Below are 20,210 nucleotides of genomic sequence, written 5' to 3'. Positions count from 1 at the left end.
GGTTATACCTGGATGGCCCTTTTAATTGTCATTTTGACATTTTTATCAAATGAATGACAGCAACAGGACTGACATATGAAGTAACAGGATTGACAAGAGTAACAGGGATGATGAGACGCATTCTTCAGCACACATATTTTTATCTTTTACTGCATTTATTATTATTGTTGTTATTACTATACCTTATAAATATAAGTCTTTTAAATTGCAGTGTCATGGAATTTACGTATTTATATTAGTGAAGCACGTTGAATTCTAAGAAATTGTATGTTTTGAGGGGTTTGTAGTCGGGATCATGAATCCCAGACAAAGTTCTTTTTGCGGGTGTTTGGTTTCTTTAACATTACAAGGTGAGGTTCTGTTGTCACCTTACGGCTCTTGTGTCATTGAATCTAGAACATACACATCATAAACAAGAGATTTAGAAGAATGTTACTTTAATTTAAACTGATCCTCAGTACACTGGTCAGAGAAATCAACTGGCAACATTAAAACCAGACCATGAAGACCTATCTTACATCACAAGTCTCTCTGAAGTAGGTATCAAAATTCACATTTAGATAGATTAGGTAGATGGTAAAATTTCATATTGAGATAGATTAGGTAGAAGGTAAAAAAACGTTAACACTTATCACACATTACATAACTCATTGAAGATAGAGAACAGCCATACAAATCATGACATATGAAAGTGTATCATCTTCACATTAAAACTGGAAACATACCTTACCCTTAGGCAAGGATAAAAGTAAATGCATACACATCTGAGAACTTTTGGCAAGTGTATAACCTTTGTGTAACAGCGACAAACAGCTGTACAAACATATTAGAAATTAAAAGGAGGTAGTGCCATAGGAAAATAACTGCACAAATGAATCCATCCCTTGAATGTGCATATCACATTAAATGGAGAAATATATAATTTTACTTCTTTGTAAGATCCAACCATGTATCGCTCTGGATCGCAACATGGCGACCAGTGATTGGTAGTGGGGCTGGGATGAAGCAAAGTACATCGTCATGGAGGTACCAGATAACATCCTCATGACTGGGCCAGTAGAATTTATTTGGCCCTCCACAGTGCATACATTTGACCTGGATTGCCGTGTCATCTGTTGCAGTGACTATCCCAGGGTAAATGTCACCATCATATCTGACCATACACCACATTCCAATGGTGTCTGTCCTGGTCCAATCAACTGCGGGTAGGCTCGGTGTTTGGTCGGGCAGAAAGGTGAAGGCCCAGGAGCCAGGGCACTGGCACTCAAGCCTCTTTGTGGTAGCTGCACACAAGCAACTGACATCACGGCAGATCAGGGTACCGCTATCTTGTGTCACGACCTGATGCAGGCGCATTGTTGAAGGGACTGGTGGGATGTTCGGTGGCATGGCCTGAATTGCCTTCTCTATATCCTCCTCTTCCACAAAAAACAGCTTGATGGAGGTTTCGGTTCTGGCCAATGCTGAAAACAAAGACCTTGCATCTGGAATATCACTGCCTTTGCTGACAAGGTCATCTGCAAGTCTCTTTAATACACCTCCAACTCCATCAGGGGCGCCCTTACCGTGATTGGCCTCAAAGAAATTCCAAGTGCCCTTTCCAAAGCCTCTTTGGTACTATTCCGTGCAGAAGAGGTAGAAATTACCACGTTGGCAGTACTGTGAGCAGGGCCCATCACTAAGGAAGTGAAGCACCTTCACCGTGGGGTGCTCTTGCTTGATGTAATTCGTAACAGGCCTGAGATGTTCCCAGATTGCAGCAGGTCCTTTCTGTCGGGACGGGGACACAGTGCTGAAACAGATTGGTTTTGCAATTGGACCTAGATAAAGCACACCTGTATGAAGAGTGGCTTGTTGGTGGGATGCGCCGAAGTGGACAGCTTGAATCTCGGAACTGTATTTGCACCCATAATTCTCGGAAAAATCCACATGAATTATGCACTCATCAGGGGACAGCTCCTTTTTCAGTGCTCGGCTAAAGGCAAACTGTTGTCTGATGTTAAAGACGTGCCTCTTGAATTTTGACAGCTGTTCATTGAAAAGGTCAAGGAGGCTTTCCAGTGTCCCCTCCATCTCTTTTTTAATCGTCATTTTATATGACACAGTTTCTGAACACTTTTTTTCCTCCGTTACCCACTGTGAGTATGAGACCAGGGTTGTGGGTTCATACGGTGTAATAATGGGGAAGTTGTTCAGCTTGCACTCATCACATTGGCCGTACATACAGTCCTTTTTGCGGGGGTCACATACAACATGTTCTACCAACTCCTCTGTGTTACAGTATGTTAGTAGCTTCAGGTGGTAGAGCTTGTTTGTGATGAAGCCAAGGTGTTCATGCATCTTGCACAAACAGGTTTCTCTCTCAGACAGGGTTGGGGTCACCACCCAAAACGGACGCAAGTGACAAAATAAAGAGTAAGAAACCCTTCTTTCCGGATATTCAGACAAGAACTTCCTGTGTGCATTTACCATTGTGTCCATTAGGAATCGTTTCTGCTTTTTAAGTTTGTTCTTTGTCTTTGTCTGCTTCCTACCAGTCGTCAAACGGCTCACGTCATCCCGTTCAAAGAACAACTTCACACAATTCTTGATTTCATCAGCTGTCCGGGTGTTTCTTTTTCGTTTGAATGTGAGTGGGTCTTTGTCAGAGTGTTTCCACCTTCTTCTTGAGAAGCCCAAAAGTGTTTCTGCATACTTCTGGAGCCTGTACTTCCGTACTATCTTTCCCCCTGCACATATTTTTGCAATTAATTGTTTCTCTTTCTCACCATTGGCTTTACGATACCGGTCACTGAGGTCTTTAGTAAAGGCAGTGTGGAAAAGGAGACGTTTTCTGACCACTTTGGGCAAAGGTCGGAACTCACGGTTTATCTTGGATCTTGGAGACAGTTTTTTTTTCAGCAGTCTTTGGTATCTTTTCTTGAATTTTTCCTTCTCTTTTACGTTCCTTTTGCAGGTGTTTTTCTAGACGCAGAAGCACAGAATGTAATTTCTTCTGGTGTTTTTTTGCTCGTTTTCTTCCTGAACTGCGTTGCCTGAAAAATAAGCAGAAACACAAAAATTGACCTTGATATTGCTACTCAGACTCATCTGGAATACATACATTTTGAAATGTACTTGTTCTAATACTCTTCATCTATGTACAGTACGTTATATGTATACCTGCATGTACACCTGCACTACACTATCTGTGTAGCCTAGGTATGGCTTGTGTATACCTTATAGTGACATATTATTTTACTGTTCTAACCTTGAAGGACCAGCTTCTTCTTCATTTGCCTGAGCTGATTCTGGGCTCACTGGAGGTGTAGATAAGCTGCTGAGTGCAACAGTAGCTGCCTTTTTTGATGCCCTGCTTTTTGCCTGGGCTTGCCTCCATTTTCTCCGCTGTAACCTCTACTCTCTCTCTCTGCACTCCTATATTGGTTTCTTCCTCCCCTGCTCTATGTCCTTCCTCCATTTCTTCTTTTCCCATTCAAGGTACTTTTCCCTTCTTACTGGATCTTGGTCTCGGCGAGCGCGATAACGCCTTTGTTTCTCTGCTGAACTTAATGGCATACTAATAACATCTGTAAAAGTGTATTAAAGTATAAATATAAACAATATATTCAAAACATTATTATTACATTATCTTTAGCTAGCAAATAAGGCAGCAACCTGAGAAGTATCACCTTTATTCATTAAATATTAGATGCATATACTAACAAATGTTACTAAGACTGTAATAAATGCTCATATGCCACCCACACAGCACAATATGGGTATCAGCTCAATGATACAGACAAGGTTACTTTTAGAAATGTTAGCAATTTATCTAAATAAACTTTTTAAACTACTGTATGTGACATTCAGTACGTGTGAAACCTCATCAATGTCACTCCTGTTACTTAGATGTCAAACCTGTTACTCTGGAAAAGTAACAGGACTGACAGTAACAGGGTTGATGGTTTTAAGCTAATTTGCCCCTAGCTAGCTACTGTTGAAGGTCACAAGAGCAGATTTCATACAGTTTGAAAGGATATTCCTTGTACATATGGTAAATATCAAGTTATACAAATAATAATTTTAATTAATATGTAAAAAATTGGTAACAGTATTGACGCTGTATGATGTCCCCACCCCAACAATCTTATAAAACAACAAAATTGTACATTAAAGAAGAGAGAAACTTACTTGTGTTTTAACTCTTGAAAATCCTCTTCCTGTTAATGATGTCACTTCCTGTAAATGATGTCACTTCTGGAATGTGCCATTATTTTACAGGGGTTTTTCGGTGTCAGTAACAGGGTTGACTTGAAATCAGGGGACACTGATAAAATCATTTAAATTTGATAAAGATCACATGTGTTCATGCTGAAATCATTGCTTAACAATGAGATCACTTTTAGATCAATATACAAATGTGTATTTTGTATCATTTTTCCAACAATTTACAATTTAAAAGACCTGCTGAAAAATAACTTTCATAGTGAGGGACAGGCCAAAATCCCTGCCTTATGAATATAAATGCAAATTTAATTATGGAAAATGATATTCAATGTACTTAAATTTAAGGTAGTGTTGATGATAGAAGACATACTACTGTTGTGTTTTAAAAAGTATGCCTGTATTTGGTATAATAGTGATTTTATGACAGATTATTTCTCTGGGACGCAAAATGTACCGATTTCACGGAATGACCCAGCTGACTTTCATTTCATCATCAAATATCAGCCAGGCAAGTCAAATGCAGACGTTGACACTCTGTCACGGTATCCAGTGCAACTTCACAATCACCTGGAAGAGTACACAGAAACAATTCTCTCAGAGATTGTCTCTGCCTTCTGGCAGGGGGATAAAGCCATGAGAGACAGTGATGTGCCATTGGTGGCTGTGTTGCAGCTGCATCTGGGGACAGACAACACACCTCATGAAGGCAGAAGGAAGATGCTCCTATCTGTGAGGTGATGAACCTGAAAAGAAGAGGATGGATTTCCAATGATAGAGATAAGAGACACACAGACTTGTACATGAATGGAATAGACTCACACTTGACAAGGGAATATTGTACAGGCAGACAGGGCAACAGAAACAGTTGGTCCTCCCCAGTCGACTGTGTTGGAACACCTGCATGATGATATGGGGCATGTCGGCGCAGACAAAGTCATCCACTTGGCGAGAGAAAGGTTTTATTGGCCTTTTATGCAACGTGAAATTGAAGACTACGTCATTCGCCAGTGCCAGTGCCACTTACCCCACATAGTCCACGCGTACAATTATACGAGACATGAGGGAACAGGCTATTCACCGTTCTTTCTCCTGTATGGAAGAGCCCCAAGCTTGCCTGTTGATTTGCTGTTTGACTTGAAACCTGAACAAGAGCCACAGTCCAGGCAGGAATATGCACAGAAATGGGCTTCTCGCATGCAGGAAGCATACAAGATTGCCTCAGATAACAGTGAGAAGTGCTCAGCTAAGGGGAAGAAATGCTATGACCGGCATGTGAAAGGCGTGGTGCTGCAGCCTGGAGATTGGGTGCTTGTCAGAAATCTATCAGAGAGGGGTGGCCCAGGCAAACTTTGTGCTTACTGGGAAAAGAGAATTAATCGTGTCGTTGAAAAGGTTGGCGATTGGCCTGTGTACAGATTTCTGCCAGAAACAGGAGATCGAACCCTTCGTGTCCTGCATCGTAACCTTCTGCTACCTGTTAATGATTTGCCCTTGGAACAAGATGAGCAGAGTCAGCGTCCAACTAACAAAAGACTAAAACAGAGAGGCAACCTGGTAAACTACAGTGAGGCGGTCGGGCAGGAGTCTGAACATTCAGATGAGGAAGAGAAATACGCCTCAGGACCATACCTGTGTATGGAAGGAGGAGAGTCAGATCCCTAAAGCCTCAGCCTAAGCCAAATAGTGAACTCAGTGTTGTAGCTCCAGATTTCCAGCCTAGGAGACAAGCCACTGAGACCGCTCAAATGCAGCAGCCCCATGAATCTCACGCAGTTGCAGTGCCAGATTCAGTGCAGATGCTGGTACAGGTTACTGCTCCACCAGCCGAGGAACTAGCGAGGGACGACATTTTGGATGATTCAGGGTCAGAGGAACGGGTGGATAATAGTGAGCCTGCAACAGGACCATCAAATGAAGAAATGCTGCCTCTGAGGAGGTCAACACGAGCAATGAAACCTCCAGAAATGCTCACATATAACCACCTTGGACAACCTTCATACCAGCCCTGGAGGACAGGAGCTAACTTGATGGTTGCCTGTGTACCCTGCCACATGCCATGTTACCCAGCTGTTCCTGAAACCTATTACTACCCTACAACAGTATGGACATACTAGACCTGTGACAATGTACACAGTAACTTAAAAGACTTTCAACTCTAACAGACTGTACTTTGACCCACAGACTTTCTTGACTCTTGACTGCAACATATGACTTGTGTTAGGTGGTTCTAGATGTCCGGAGATATCTGTTGAAGCAGGGGAGAGTGTAGCAGGTTGGAAATGCTATATGTTACTTTTTATTCAAACAGACACCCCCTTATTTCTTGTTAATAATTAATGTTTCCAACACAAATGTATACAATATATTGTAACGTCAGTAGATGGCGCTCTGGCGCTGCTGCGGATGCATTATGGAGAATATTGCGACAGGCTCAGCTCATGCGCATGTCAGAAATAAACGTACTATTATATTATATATATATATATATATATAATATATTATATATATAATATAATATATGTATATATATATAATATATTATATATATATACATATATTATATATATATATATATACAGTGGGGCAAAAAAGTATTTAGTCAGCCACCAATTGTGCAAGTTCTCCCATTTAAAAAGATGAGAGAGGCCTGTAATTTTTCATCATAGGTACACTTCAACTATGAGAGACAGAATGAGAAAAAAAAATCCAGGAAATCACATTGTAGGATTTTTAATGAATTAATTGGTAAATTCCTCGGTAAAATAAGTATTTGGTCACCTACAAACAAGCAAGATTTCTGGCTCTCACAGACCTGTAACTTCTTCTTTAAGAGGCTCCTCTGTCCTCCACTCGTTACCTGTATTAATGGCACCTTTTTGAACTCGTTATCAGTATAAAAGACACCTGTCCACAACCTCAAACAGTCATACTTCAAACTCCACTATAGCCAAGACCAAAGAGCTGTCAAAGGTGACCAGAGACTAAATTGTAGACCTGCACCAGGCTGGGAAAACTGAATCTGCAATAGGTAAGCAGCTTGGTGTGAAGAAATCAACTGTGGGAGCAATTATTAGAAAATGGAAGACATACAAGACCACTGCTAATCTCCCTCGATCTGGGGCTCCACACAAGATCTCACCCCGTGGGGTCAAAATGATCACAAGAACGGTGAGCAAAAATCCCAGAACCACACGGGGGGACCTAGTGAATGACCTGCAGAGAGCTGGGACCAAAGTAACAGAGGCTACCATCAGTAACACACTACGCCGCCAGGGACTTAAATCCTGCAGTTCAAGACGTGTCCCCCTGCTTAAGCCAGTACATGTCCAGGCCCGTCTGAAGTTTGCTAGAGGGCATTTGGATGATCCAGAAGAGGATTGGGAGAATGTCATATGGTCAGATGAAACCAAAATAGAACTTTTTGGTAAAAACTCAACTCGTCGTGTTTGGAGGAGAAAGAATGTAGAGTTGCATCCAAAGAACACCATACCTACTGTGAAGCATGGGGGTGGAAACATCATGCTTTGGGGCTGTTTTTCTGCAAAGGGACCAGGACGACTGATCCGTGTAAAGGAAAGAATGAATGGGGCCATGTATCGTGAGATTTTGAGTGAAAACCTCCTTCCATCAGCAAGGGCACTGAAGATGAAGCGTGGCTGGGTCTTTCAGCATGACAATGATCAAACACACCGCCAGGGCAACGAAGGAGTGGCTTCTCAAGAAGCATTTCAAGGTCCTGGAGTGGCCTAGCCAGTCTCCAGATCTCAACCCAATAGAAAATCTTTGGAGGGAGTTGAAAGTCCGTGTTGCCCAGCGACAGCCCCAAAACATCACTGCTTTAGAGGAGATCTGCATGGAGGAATGGGCCAAAATACCAGCAACAGTGTGTGAAAACCTTGTGAAGACTTACAGAAAACGTTTGACCTCTGTCATTGCCAACAAAGGGTATATAACAAAGTATTGAGATGAACTTTTGTTATTGACCAAATACTTATTTTCCACAATCATTTGAAAATAAATTCTTTAAAAATCCTACAAGGTGATTTTCTGGATTTATTTTCTCATTCTGTCTCTCATAGTTGAGGTATACCTATGATAAAAATTACAGGCCTTTCTCATCTTTTTAAATGGGAGAACTTGCACAATTGGTGGCTGACTAAATACTTTTTTGCCCCACTGTATATATATATATATATATATATATATATATATATATATAATATAATATATGTATATATATATGTATATGTATGTATATAGATACATATATACATACATACATACATACATACATATATATACACAGTGCTCCCTAGCCTGTGTAACCTTTGCTGCTGGTCCAGATTACCCCTAGGTCTGGTGCCGGTAACAATGACAGTACCGAACATAACCTTTGCAGACTGAGCTTTAACAGTTCTGACCCAGGGAAGTCATCCTATTTTAAAATGAACATCTTATCGGCTTGTGGGTTTACATTAAAATAAACTCAATTCTATTTGGGATAACAGTCCTTATATTAGTATTGGACTTGCACTAGACAAGACATACGCAAACAGACAAAACGTGAGTGCAGAGCAAAGAAAGGACAGGAAGTTCAAATGTTTCTACGTTTTATTTAAGATGCGTACAAGTAATCACAAAAATCAATGAGATGAGAAATCAGCAGGAGTTAATGGAGCACAGCAGTCCTTAGCACAGCCCCCCCCAAACCTGTCCAGCGTCACTGAGCAATCAGACACTGGTACAAGGATTGGGAGTGACCAGACCAAGAGAAGCAGCAGAGTCTGGCAACAGCTGGTTTCTCTAATGGCAGATATCACCTGGAGAGAGACCCCCCCTCCACTCCCTCCTGCGATGTCATCCAAAAGGGGAAATCATGTGAGCATCAGCCCTGTGATTCCCAGCAGTGCATACTTCACTTCACTGGTTCTGTTGCGGTGTAGTCTCCAGCCTTCATCCAAATCCGGTCAAATCAGGAACTGTTTCTGTAGTGTTTTGATGTCCTGCTGACCAACAAACAAACCAACAATTGTATGTTGCTTTGGATAAAAGCAATGTAACAAACAAACTGAAGCAATACCCAGATAATCAACCCTTAAATCAGACTTTAGTTCACCTGCAGTAAATCCAGCAGCTACCCTGCAGTATACAAAGCCATTCAAACTAGCTGCACCTTTACCAGCTCTGAGAACACTTTAATGATCAATAATTATAAAACATATCAGAGATATTATTCTGAAATGGACCAATCAAACAATGACTACTTTTACTGTCGCTACTTTAAGTATATTTAGATGAGAGTACTTTCTACTTTCACTGGAGGAACATTTAGAATGCAGGACTTTTACTGTAACAGAGTATTACTACACTCTGGTACTTCTACTTTTACTCAAGATCTGAGTACTTCTACTTTACTCAAGTACAAGACCTGAGTACTTCTACTTTACTCAAGTACAAGACCTGAGTACTTCTACTTTTACTCAAGTACAAGACCTGAGTACTTCTACTTTTACTCAAGTACAAGACCTGAGTACTTCTACTTTTACTCAAGTACAAGACCTGAGTACTTCTACTTTTACTCAAGTACAAGACCTGAGTACTTCTACTCAAGTACAAGATATGAGTACTTCTACTTTTACTCAAGTACAAGATATGAGTACTTCTACTTTTACTCAAGTACAAGACCTGAGTACTTCTACTTTTACTCAAGTACAAGACCTGAGTACTTCTACTCAAGTACAAGATCTGAGTACTTGTACTTCTACACTAACAGAGTAGAAGCGTCTTTGAGCACTTGATAAAGCACTGTTAAATAAAATGCGTTATTATTATTATTTCTTCTCTCTTGTATATTTACTTTCATTTTAGTACAATATCTGAGTACTTCTTCAACGTCTGCTTATTTAACACAAGATAAACCCAAAAGAAAACATGAGGTATAAGCAGCTCCAACACAATGACGGACGCTCACCTGCTCCAGCACAAATCGTTCCCCCTCGTCTGTCTCTGGTGATGTCTCTGCCTCCTTCCTCTGTCCTCCGTCCTCTGCTCCTGCTCTCCTCCTCTCCTCTTTCTATCCTCTGAGCTGCCAACCCCTCCTCTCTCTTTCGGCCTCCTGAAATCTCTGTTCATCTGGGGCCAATTGGGAGCCAGGCGGCAGGGTGAGGCACTTCCTCTGTGACAGGAAACTAACAACAAACACCCAGAAACCACCGGGGGGGGGGGGGGGGGGTTTAATGAGAGAGATAAAGAGACACAGATGTTTAAACAGTTATGAACAGAGCTCTAGGGGTCAGGAAAAGGTGAATGATAAATGTGTATTGTCTTTATTTCTCAAATAAAACGTTGTCGTTGTCCACTTCATGAGGTATGTCAGATCTGGCTGCTCGTTTGGTTCTTCAGTCAGTCGGTTTAGAGCAACTCAAATCTAAGTCATGTGGACTGCTTCAGGATTCTTCCCAGTCTTCACTCATGGTCTCTTAACAAACCTGCCGACTCGCATCAAAATTTAACTTCATTGTTTTTCTCTCTTAAAGAAGCCTCCAAATATTAGCTTCAAAGCATGTGGAAGTAACTAAGTACATTATCTCAAGTACTGTGCTGAAGTTCCATTTTGGGGTACTTGTACTTCCCTTGAGTATATCTACTTTGTACTTCTACTCCACTACAACTCGGAGGTAAATATTGTACCCTTACTCTGCCACCTTTATTTGATACTTAGCTACTTTTCACATGGTCACGTGTTATGTTTATATTTGTGCTCACATTTCTTCAGACTATCTAAACATGCTCCATATTGACTATACGACGTAATATATTTTCAACTGATAAAAATATTAGAAATTACATTCATCACTTTTAAAGAGCCATTCTACAAAATTAGTACTTCTACTTTGATACTTGAGTACATTTAGTACTATTCTTAAAATGTGGTATTAGTACTTTGACTTAAGTAGAGTATCTGAGTTCTTCTCTACCATTGCCTGTAGCAGGCTGATGTCTCTGTACTACGCAGCGATGCCTGATGCTGTACGGCATCAGAGGATGTTTGTAAACTGGAACATACTTTCTGGAAATGATGCTTTTGTTTTGGGGTGACCTCTGCCTGCTCTGCGTCTGAGATTTCTGTTTCATTTATCCGATGCTACGAGAGGACACTGGAATCTGAGAAGAGCTTGCAAACATGTTGTTCACTGGGATGTGAAGTATAATGATTGACAGATGAGGTATCACTTCCTGTAGGTGTATTGTGAAACTTGAATGGTATGATGATCAGGGATATTTAAACATGCAAACTGCAGGAAGAGGTTAGTGTGGAGCAGGCCATCCCTTCTCAAACGAATACAGATGTTTTAATCAACTTCCAAGATATAGTAAATTAAGTTTTGCCGAAGCTTCTGATGAATGCAAAAGGAAGTAACTTGCCAGGAAGTAAATCTTTAAGAGAATTTGTCTTTAAGAGAAATATTTTAAAGATAATAGGGTACCTCACGTGCAGGGAGCCCGACTGGGAGCAGAAACTTCTGTCCTGGGAGACTTGGCTGAGGAACCGGAGCGTTGCCAGTTCAAGTCCACAGACCCCCACTGATAAGGCAGCGCTGTATGGAAATACTAGGTTAGATCATTAATAGTTCAATTATTCAGTTCATTTCTCACTTGTTTCCAGTTTACTGTTTTATTCTGTTGTTTGGAATGTACTGAAGATGCTGTGTGCCTGGATGTATTCTTTATTTCCCTGCTGGTTTGATATTTATTATTTATTGATCTGCTATGGAATGTGTGTCATTATGTCTGTAAAACGTACAAAAATATTAAGACAGAAAGAAGACAGGCGTGGCCAGGATGGAGATGATAGGGTCTGTATGGTGGGGGGGCTGATGGAGATGATGGGATCTGCAGGGCGGGGGCTGATGGAATTGATAGGGTGTGGGGTGACTGGTAGAGATGATGGGGTCTGGGGGGGGGCTGATGGAGGGATAGGAGAAGGCTCAAAGGGGGCAGATAAGAGAGCTGCTGCTGATAGCTGCTGGTGCGGGTGGGGGGGTCTTTGGGGGATTCATGTTTATGAAGGAGGTCCAGTCCCACTGATTATCTGCTACAGCATCCTCCAGCAGACCCAGCACATCATTAGCTGCAGACTGTGACTGTCACCATAGAAACAAACAGCCTGAAACCTCTTGGCCTTATATGGTCTGGTCCAGACCTTCATCAGGATGTGGCTCTTCCCTGAATGTGCTGATAACATTTGAGTTTATGAAAACCTCCATCCGGACAGAACCTCACACAGAAATATTTCAATGTTCCTTAAAGTTCATTTAAACGCCACTGAGTAGCCAGCATTCAATGCTAAAGAACATCTGGCAGGTGCCTCGAATCAGTGCAGACTTTACGTAAAAACGTTTTCTAAATTTAGAAACAACTGCCAATTCCATATGCATTCTTTAGAGAAATGTCCCGACATGCCAGTGAATTGTATTTCTTTCATGCCAGCAGCATGTCATGCTGTGCTGGTTGGAGCTGGTCTGTTCAATGGATGTAGGGCTCCACTAACAGGAAATCCACAGCCACATAGGCAGGAAATGCTGCCACACACTGAAATAAACAACACGTGTGAGAGCGACCTGCACCCTGCGAGCATCACCGGTGCTTTAGAACCTTCAAGTATACTAACCAGAACCCCCAAAGTTAGCGCTAGTTATCATGTTCTAATGCAGCTAAGCAAAATATGGGCCACGCTTCACAGCTTCATGTTATAAAAAGATGAAACTTTCACAAACTGTTTTATTTTTGGTTTTCATTAATGGGTTTCAAATTAGACACACGGCAGCTTGAATATTTCTATTTGACATAATAAAAAGGAAAGCAGCCAACCACAAAACGTGCTGTCTCAGATCTGAATGTTTGACAGAACACAGAGGCTTGCTCAGACTCATGTGGACCAACAGTCTGTTTACAGAAGCGAAAATCATTTTTATACACAATTCTTTTGAAGGTAAACAATTGAATCAGCAGAATTGAGGATAAAACAATTATCATATTTATTTTTTTAAAGCGAAGAGAAAAACAAAGAAAAAAAAGTAATGTACTGAGAAGGTTACAAATAAATAAAAGTGCTTACTAACTAAATTCACACCTTTATTCCATTACGGACCTGTCAATGTCCAAAATGGGAGGTTTGTGTGAGGAAGGTCAGGAGAGGGAATCCTGTAGCACTGGAATGTAGACAGTATATAAGACAGAGAAGTCGAGGAATCATTTTGAGGGGTAAGGAAATACGTAATGTATGTGACATAAGGACTCTGGGGACATGTCCCCACCACTTGTGGAAAAAGACAATTTTGTCCCCACCACTTTGCATTTGGATAATTTGTTGCAACTGTTCTGATAATAGCGTGCACAAAGAATTGTTCAATTTTAAGAGAGATTTGGACCTGTGATGTACAGAATTGTAAAGCTATAGCACTTGTCCCATCTGGATAGTAAAGCCCTGTTTCTTACTAACATAATGGTTCAGGTTTTGTACGATCATTTTGTTGGTGGGGGGAGTGATAATGTCAGTTATGTGTTGATAATGTTTGTACAATATGAAAATGTATAACATCAGTAAATTGTATGTCCTTTTGGTGTCCAAGGAGGACATGAATAATTATCTCTGATGTACAACATGTGCTCCATCTCCATGAGCTAAACTTAAAGCACGGGCCATCGCGCACAGCGGCGGTGATTTGGATGAGTACAGGAATTCCAGGTATGCACTCCGGAGAGCTATTAGCAGTGCGAAAAGACAATACAGGGACAAGGTGGAGTCGAACTACAAGGGCTCCAACGCCAGAAATATGTGGTCTGGACTAAAAACAATAACAGACTACAAAAGGACAACGAGTGGTGCTGAGGAAGTGTCTGCATCTCTCCCAGATGAACTGAACACATTTTATGCACGCTTTGAGAAGCCCCCGGCTGTGGAGGCACCAAAGGCCCAGGATCCCTGCTCACTGGTTTTAACCAGTGCAGATGTGTGTAGATCTCTGAAAAGGATCAACGCACACAGGGCTCCAGGACCTGATGGCATCCCTGGCCGTGCTCTCAAGGTGTGTGCAGTTCAGCTGGCAGATGTGTTCACAGACATTTTCAATAGGTCACTGCTCCAGTCTGTAGTCCCCACATGCTTTAAAGAGTCCATCATTGTCCCTGTCCCCAAAAAGACAAAACCCATCTGCCTCAATGACTACCGCCCAGTTGCACTCACCTCCATCATCATGAAGTGCTTTGAGCGGTTAGTCAAAACTTTTATCACCTCCTCCCTCCCTGACTCACTGGACCCCCTGCAGTTTGCCTACAGAGCAAACAGGTCCACGGATGATGCCATCTCCCTCACCCTCCACACTGCCCTCTCCCACCTGGACCAGAGGAACACTTATGTGAGAATGCTGTTCATTGACTACAGTTCAGCATTCAACACCATTGTGCCCTCCAAGCTCATCATTAAGCTCAGGGACCTTGGGCTCAACAGCGCCCTCTGTGACTGGATCATGAGCTTCCTGACGGGCAGATCCCAGGCAGTGCGGATGGGGAACATCACATCCTCCACCTTGACCCTCAACACCGGAGCCCCTCAGGGTTGTGTGCTCAGCCCTCTCCTCTACTCCCTGTTCACGCACGACTGCGTGGCCACACACAGCTCCAACACCATCATCAAGTTTGCTGACGACACGACCGTCATCGGCCTGATCACAGACGGCGACGAGACGGCGTACAGAGAGGAGGTCAGAGCCCTGACATCTTGGTGCCAGGACAACAACCTCCATCTCAACGTCAGCAAAACAAAGGAGCTGATTGTGGACTACAGGAAGAGGCAGAGAGAAGCACACACACCCATCACCATCGACGGGACTCCTGTGGAGAGAGTCAGCAGCTTCAGGTTCCTCGGGGTTAACATCAGTGAGGACCTGACATGGACACATCACACCAGGGTCATATCCAAGACGGCTCGACAGCGGCTCTTCTTCCTCCGCAGGCTGCGGAAGTTCAACATGGACTCCAGGATACTCTGCAACTTCTACAGGTGCACCATCGAGAGTATCCTGACTGGCTGCATCACCGCCTGGTATGGCAGTTGCACCGCCCTCAACCGTAAGACTCTACAGAGGGTGGTGAAAACTGCTCAGCACATCACCAGGACGGAGCTGCCATCCATGGAGGACCTCTACACCCAGCGGTGTAGGAAGAAGGCCGGTAGGATATTAAAGGACCCCCATCACCCCAGCAACAATCTGTTCTGTCTGCTGCCGTCTGGCAGACGGTACCGCAGCATCCGGACCAAGACCACCAGACTCAGAGACAGTTTTATACCACAGGCTATAAGACTACTGAACTCCTGAGCTGTGTGAATGTCTACTCACATCTGTTTATAGTACACACATACATATATATATATATTATACACATCTGCCATACATATCTGTTTATAGTACACATATCTATATATTATACATATCTGTTTATAGTACACATATCTATATATTATACATATCTGCCATATACATCTGTTATTATTATATACATAATATATGCATCTGTCCATACCTCCTCATTCAACAGTGTAAAGTGTTTAAATACTCTCAATGTATTCCACATATGTATATATTTCACATCCTCAAATCTGTATTGTTGATATTGTAAATATTCCTCTCTCTTTTTCACTATTTTATTTATCTTTTGCACCATGTATGTTGAGTTGTTGGAGGAGCACGCGACATAAGATTTTCATTGCCAACATATACGCTGTATCTGCTGTGCATATGACAAATAAAACCTTGAAACCTTGAATGTATGTTATTTGTATATGCTTGTGAAAACATAAAGTAGAAAAAAGAATTGTAAAGCTATTGCTCCCTCTTTGCAGCATTGTCCCTACACTAGTTGTCTAAAAAATACTGTCAGCATTTATGTATGTATTGTTTGCAGAGGGCGCTTAATGCAGTAGTTTCCCCACCACTTGTTCTGACAAAGTCACGCCCATGCATAAGGGTTCACTTTAAAGGAGAGTGAAGGGAGCACAGGTAAAGACAATGTTAGATTCATTCAGGGCTACGGGGTTTAATGTAGGATTTGAGGTGTTTAAAGAAATATATATTCATTTTTATTTTTATGATATTGTGAAGGGATTTAGAATGTGTACCTTGTCTGACCCACACTCCGCGCCAGAAAGTGGCGGTAATGCACTGTTAAGCTGGATGCCAACCGCCGTTAAAACACAAGAAGAAGAAGAAGGAGGAACCGGAAGCAGAAGAAGTTGTTGATCGGTGGATGTTCTGTGGTCTGGTCAACTCACATTCCTCTCCTGCAGCACAGGTATTAACCCGGTTTGTCCTGGTCTTTTGCCACAGCTTGTGTTTGGCCTGTTTCTAACGTCCCGTTCTCTGAAGAGATTCATGTGTGCGTGAGCTTTGTGTGTATAGATTATGCTGCTATTGTTAGCATCATAGCATCGCCGCTAACAGACTTTACCTTTACACGGTTTCAGAAGAAGCAGACTGAAGCACGATGACCCGCCATGGAAAGAACTGCACGGCCGGGGCTGTTTACACTTACCACGAGAAGAAGAAAGACACAGGTGAGGACCAAACTCAGGTTTCACTGAAAACACACTGACCCGCTGTATACACTAGATGCCTCTGCTAAATGTAGAAAGTTAGTCAGTAAGATTCATTAGAAAACACAAGTACCTGTCTAAAGAGCAACACTAAACACACACACGCACACACACACTCTTTTCCCATGTTTGAGACCTGCTGGTCCAAGGAATATTCCCTTCAGCTTTTTCAGCTATGCTTCCATAAGTAGAGAGACAAACAGCAGCAAGGGTTTTTACGACTTTGTTGACATGTCTGAATCTGAATGAGAATTATTGTATTACTTGGTTCGTCAGAATCACCAGGACCAGCATTTTTACCATCAGTCAGCAGTCCTGACACATCCTTTTCAAACTAACACTGGAGGATACATTCAGACAATGGGTCACACATTCAACTTTTATTTCACTGCAGATGAGACTCATTGTAGTTATTTTGCAGGAAGAAAACAATGCTTTTGTACTTATTTAATTGTGTGTGTGTCATGCTCAGCGGCGTCTGGTTACGGCACTCAAAGCATTCGACTGGGCAAAGATGCGATCAAAGACTTCGACTGCTGCTGTTTGTCCCTGCAGCCCTGCCAGGACCCTGTGATGACGTATGTTTCCTTCTTCAGCACACGCATGCATGCATGCACGCACACACACACACACTGTACCTTGACATGTGACAACAGTGATTCCTGGTTTCTCTTACTGTCCTCAGTCCAGATGGTTTCTTGTATGAGAAACAGGCCATTCTTGAATACATTTTGCATCACAAGACAGAAACCGCCAAAAAGATGAAGGTAAGCCCTGTCTGTCTGTCTGTCCGTCTCTCTCTCTAAGCTTCTTCATATTACACACACGACTGTCCCCAAGTGAAACCTGGAACAATCAGTACTATAGACATGCTAACGGTTGCATATTCATTTGGCACATTACAAACACTGCATCACAGCCAACAAGTATGCGGGACAGATGTATATTTGATCAGTTTCTGTTGTCGGTCAACAGAGCCTTATGGAACATAGCTATTCCTAAAAGAAACTTGCTGTTCACAATTCAAAATGATTGATGACAAAAAAAGCCCTGCCCATGACTCAGCACACTGCTCTTTTTACATTAAGTACATTTAAATGACATTAAGATGAACACACTGTGGAGAGCATGTTGGTGACACACACCTTTATCAGTGTGTATGATGCTATGCTGACAGGTATGTTCTTCAAGTTTAAGTTGAACGTGTGTGTTTATGATGGACATAAAACAAATGTTATCAGACTAAACTTCTTCTCCTTCTTTCTGTAAAATAAAGGAAGCTCTCTCTTCTTGGATCAAATGACCGCCTGTGTTTCCTCGTGTCGTTCTGCAGGCGTATGAGAAGCAGAAGCAGAAGCAGAGGAGCAGCAGCCAGCTGGAGTCCAAGTCAGAGGAGCGGGAGAGGGTGGAGAGGTTCAAAACCAAAGAGAACAGCATTGTGTCCAAACCCATCAACCCCTTCACCTCCGGTACGTGTCCGCCAGTCTTCAGTGTACTGCAGCCCTGCTGTTTACCTGCTACTCAATCTGACCAATCAGCAGTTGTTAAGTGCAGAGAGAGGAAAGGTGTTGTAACGAATGTAGTTTAAATGTTATGGTGCCGCAACTCTGATTTGTGAAAGTAAAGGAAGTGTTTCCCTCTCAGGGCAGAACCCGGGCGCCGAGAAGAGCCGGACAGACCCAGCAGAGCCCTCCACCTCGTCCACCTCCGCTCCCGCTGCCTCCTCCAGCCAGAGCCTGCCCAGCTTCTGGATCCCCTCCCTGACCCCCCAGTCCAAGCCCACCCTGCTCAAGAAGCCAGTGAGTGACTGACTGAGTGAGTGACTGAGTGAGTGAGTGAAATGTCACGATGTCCTCTGTGTGTTCAGTGTATCTGTTGGCAGTCCTTGAGGCAGGCGGACCCTGGATCCAGAGTGAATGACTGTGCAGATGTTTAAACTCTGTCCCCCTGATGTCTTTCAGAGTAAGACCGTATTGTGTCCCATGTCAGGACGTCCTATTAAGATGAATGAGCTGATCACAGTGTGCTTCACCCCCCTGGACCCCAGTCTGGACCGGTTGGCCCTGCTCACCCGTCAGGTCGGTTTCTCTCAGCACCGTGACTCAGCGTCTTCCTTCACCCCCTCCTCTTCGTTATTTATATTAAATAACATCTATTCTGCAAAATGTCTTTAAAAAGTTGCAATTTAGCATCGGCGTCCAATGTTCCAATATGTCCCGAGCGCGTCTATACCCTGGGTTTGAAAGACGATAGAAGCGTGCAGGACACTGAAGGAACGCAGCTCTCTGATGACCTCATGGACAAACGATGTCCCTGTGATGTGGTTTCCTCCTCTTCCCTCTGGGGGGTGTGGTGTAATCCTGTCTTGTCTCTACAGGACAGATATGTGTGTGCAGTGACCAGAGACGTGCTTGGCAACAGTGTCCCCTGCGCTGTCCTGCGGCCCTCGTGAGTGTCCACATGTGTCCCTCTGTCATACCCACATGTGATGTCCACTGGTGTCCCTGACTCTCTGTCCTGTGTGCAGCGGGGCTGTGGTGACCCAGGAGTCTGTAGAGAAGCTGATCAAGATCGATATGCGAGATCCTGTGACTGGAGACAAGCTGTCTGACAAGGACATCATCCCCCTGCAGAGGGTACATGTGCACTTGTGGGGGGGGGGGATTCTCCATGGCTTTTTGTGTCAGTCTGTCTCTGCTGCCAATCTGAAGCTGAGCCGTCTCCAGTGGAGCTGATGTGTGCTCTGTGTTCTGACAGGGGGGGACCGGCTTCGCAGCGTCCGGGGTGGACCTCCGGGCCAAAGAAGCTCGTCCCGTGATGATGGTGTGAGGCCCCACGGCTCCCGGGAGAGGGGCATATTTTACTGTTATTTGAAATATGTGCAAGCTTATGTACTGTTCCTGCAGCTCACATGGGGGGGCTTTGTTCATAGTTAGAAACCATACATTTGATATACTCTGAATTACAGAACTTTTTTTCAGTATGAGAGACAGAATTATCCTGTTGATCTGCAGACTGATCATCAGCTGGGTCTGTCTTTCATGGACTTTCTTCACTTTTCAAACTGTCCCTCTCAGCAGGACCACTGTGCGTCCATTGAGAGACGTTAGAGGTGAAATTTATGGAAGAACAAACGATTCAGAGGATTTGCAGCTTTATTTTGTAAATGCTCCAACAGCTGAGACCTTCAGCTAACTGTTAGCTGTAGCATGTGAGGGTCCTGTCTTTGTTTCCATTAAAGTGATTATTATTCATTGTTTGTCTGTTCTGATTTATTTTACACTTCTTTGACCACCGCTAACACTATATTCTTACATTATTACCAGAAGCTCGGCAACTATCATCTCAG

At 42.9% G+C, this 20,210-nt stretch overlaps 1 protein-coding gene and 2 long non-coding RNA genes across 4 annotated transcripts; 1 reads left to right on the top strand and 2 right to left on the bottom strand.

Annotated features, from left to right (window-relative positions):
* Positions 1 to 420: 420 nt before the first annotated feature.
* Positions 421 to 4,211, bottom strand: LOC134877716 (uncharacterized). Its single transcript, XR_010167612.1, has 2 exons — positions 4,174 to 4,211; positions 421 to 3,035 (listed from the first exon to the last, which is right to left on the bottom strand). It is a non-coding gene; the product is annotated as an uncharacterized LOC134877716 (long non-coding RNA).
* A 4,591-nt stretch (positions 4,212 to 8,802) lies between these two features.
* LOC134878626 (uncharacterized) lies at positions 8,803 to 10,302 on the bottom strand. The gene is made up of 2 exons (XR_010167698.1): positions 10,181 to 10,302; positions 8,803 to 9,212 (listed from the first exon to the last, which is right to left on the bottom strand). It is a non-coding gene; the product is annotated as an uncharacterized LOC134878626 (long non-coding RNA).
* Positions 10,303 to 16,431: 6,129 nt separating this feature from the next.
* On the top strand, positions 16,432 to 20,113 carry nosip (nitric oxide synthase interacting protein). Of its 2 annotated transcripts, none has more exons than XM_063904315.1 (10): positions 16,432 to 16,560; positions 16,733 to 16,822; positions 17,334 to 17,439; positions 17,547 to 17,628; positions 18,195 to 18,330; positions 18,506 to 18,660; positions 18,823 to 18,939; positions 19,239 to 19,309; positions 19,389 to 19,497; positions 19,619 to 20,113. In XM_063904315.1, exons 2-10 carry the CDS (start codon positions 16,753 to 16,755, stop codon positions 19,688 to 19,690), a joined length of 918 nt encoding a protein of 305 aa, XP_063760385.1. In that variant the 5' UTR covers positions 16,432 to 16,560; positions 16,733 to 16,752; the 3' UTR covers positions 19,691 to 20,113. The 2 variants fall into 2 exon arrangements, with proteins under 2 accessions (XP_063760385.1, XP_063760387.1); XM_063904317.1 differs by having other exon boundaries at positions 16,504 to 16,644.
* Positions 20,114 to 20,210: the final 97 nt, after the last annotated feature.

The sequence above is a fragment of the Eleginops maclovinus genome, chromosome 16 (genome assembly GCF_036324505.1).
Source record: "Eleginops maclovinus isolate JMC-PN-2008 ecotype Puerto Natales chromosome 16, JC_Emac_rtc_rv5, whole genome shotgun sequence".
Classification (NCBI taxonomy): domain Eukaryota; kingdom Metazoa; phylum Chordata; class Actinopteri; order Perciformes; family Eleginopidae; genus Eleginops; species Eleginops maclovinus.
Note: the sequence above shows the minus strand (reverse complement) of the source record. Positions and strands in the feature narration are given on the sequence as shown.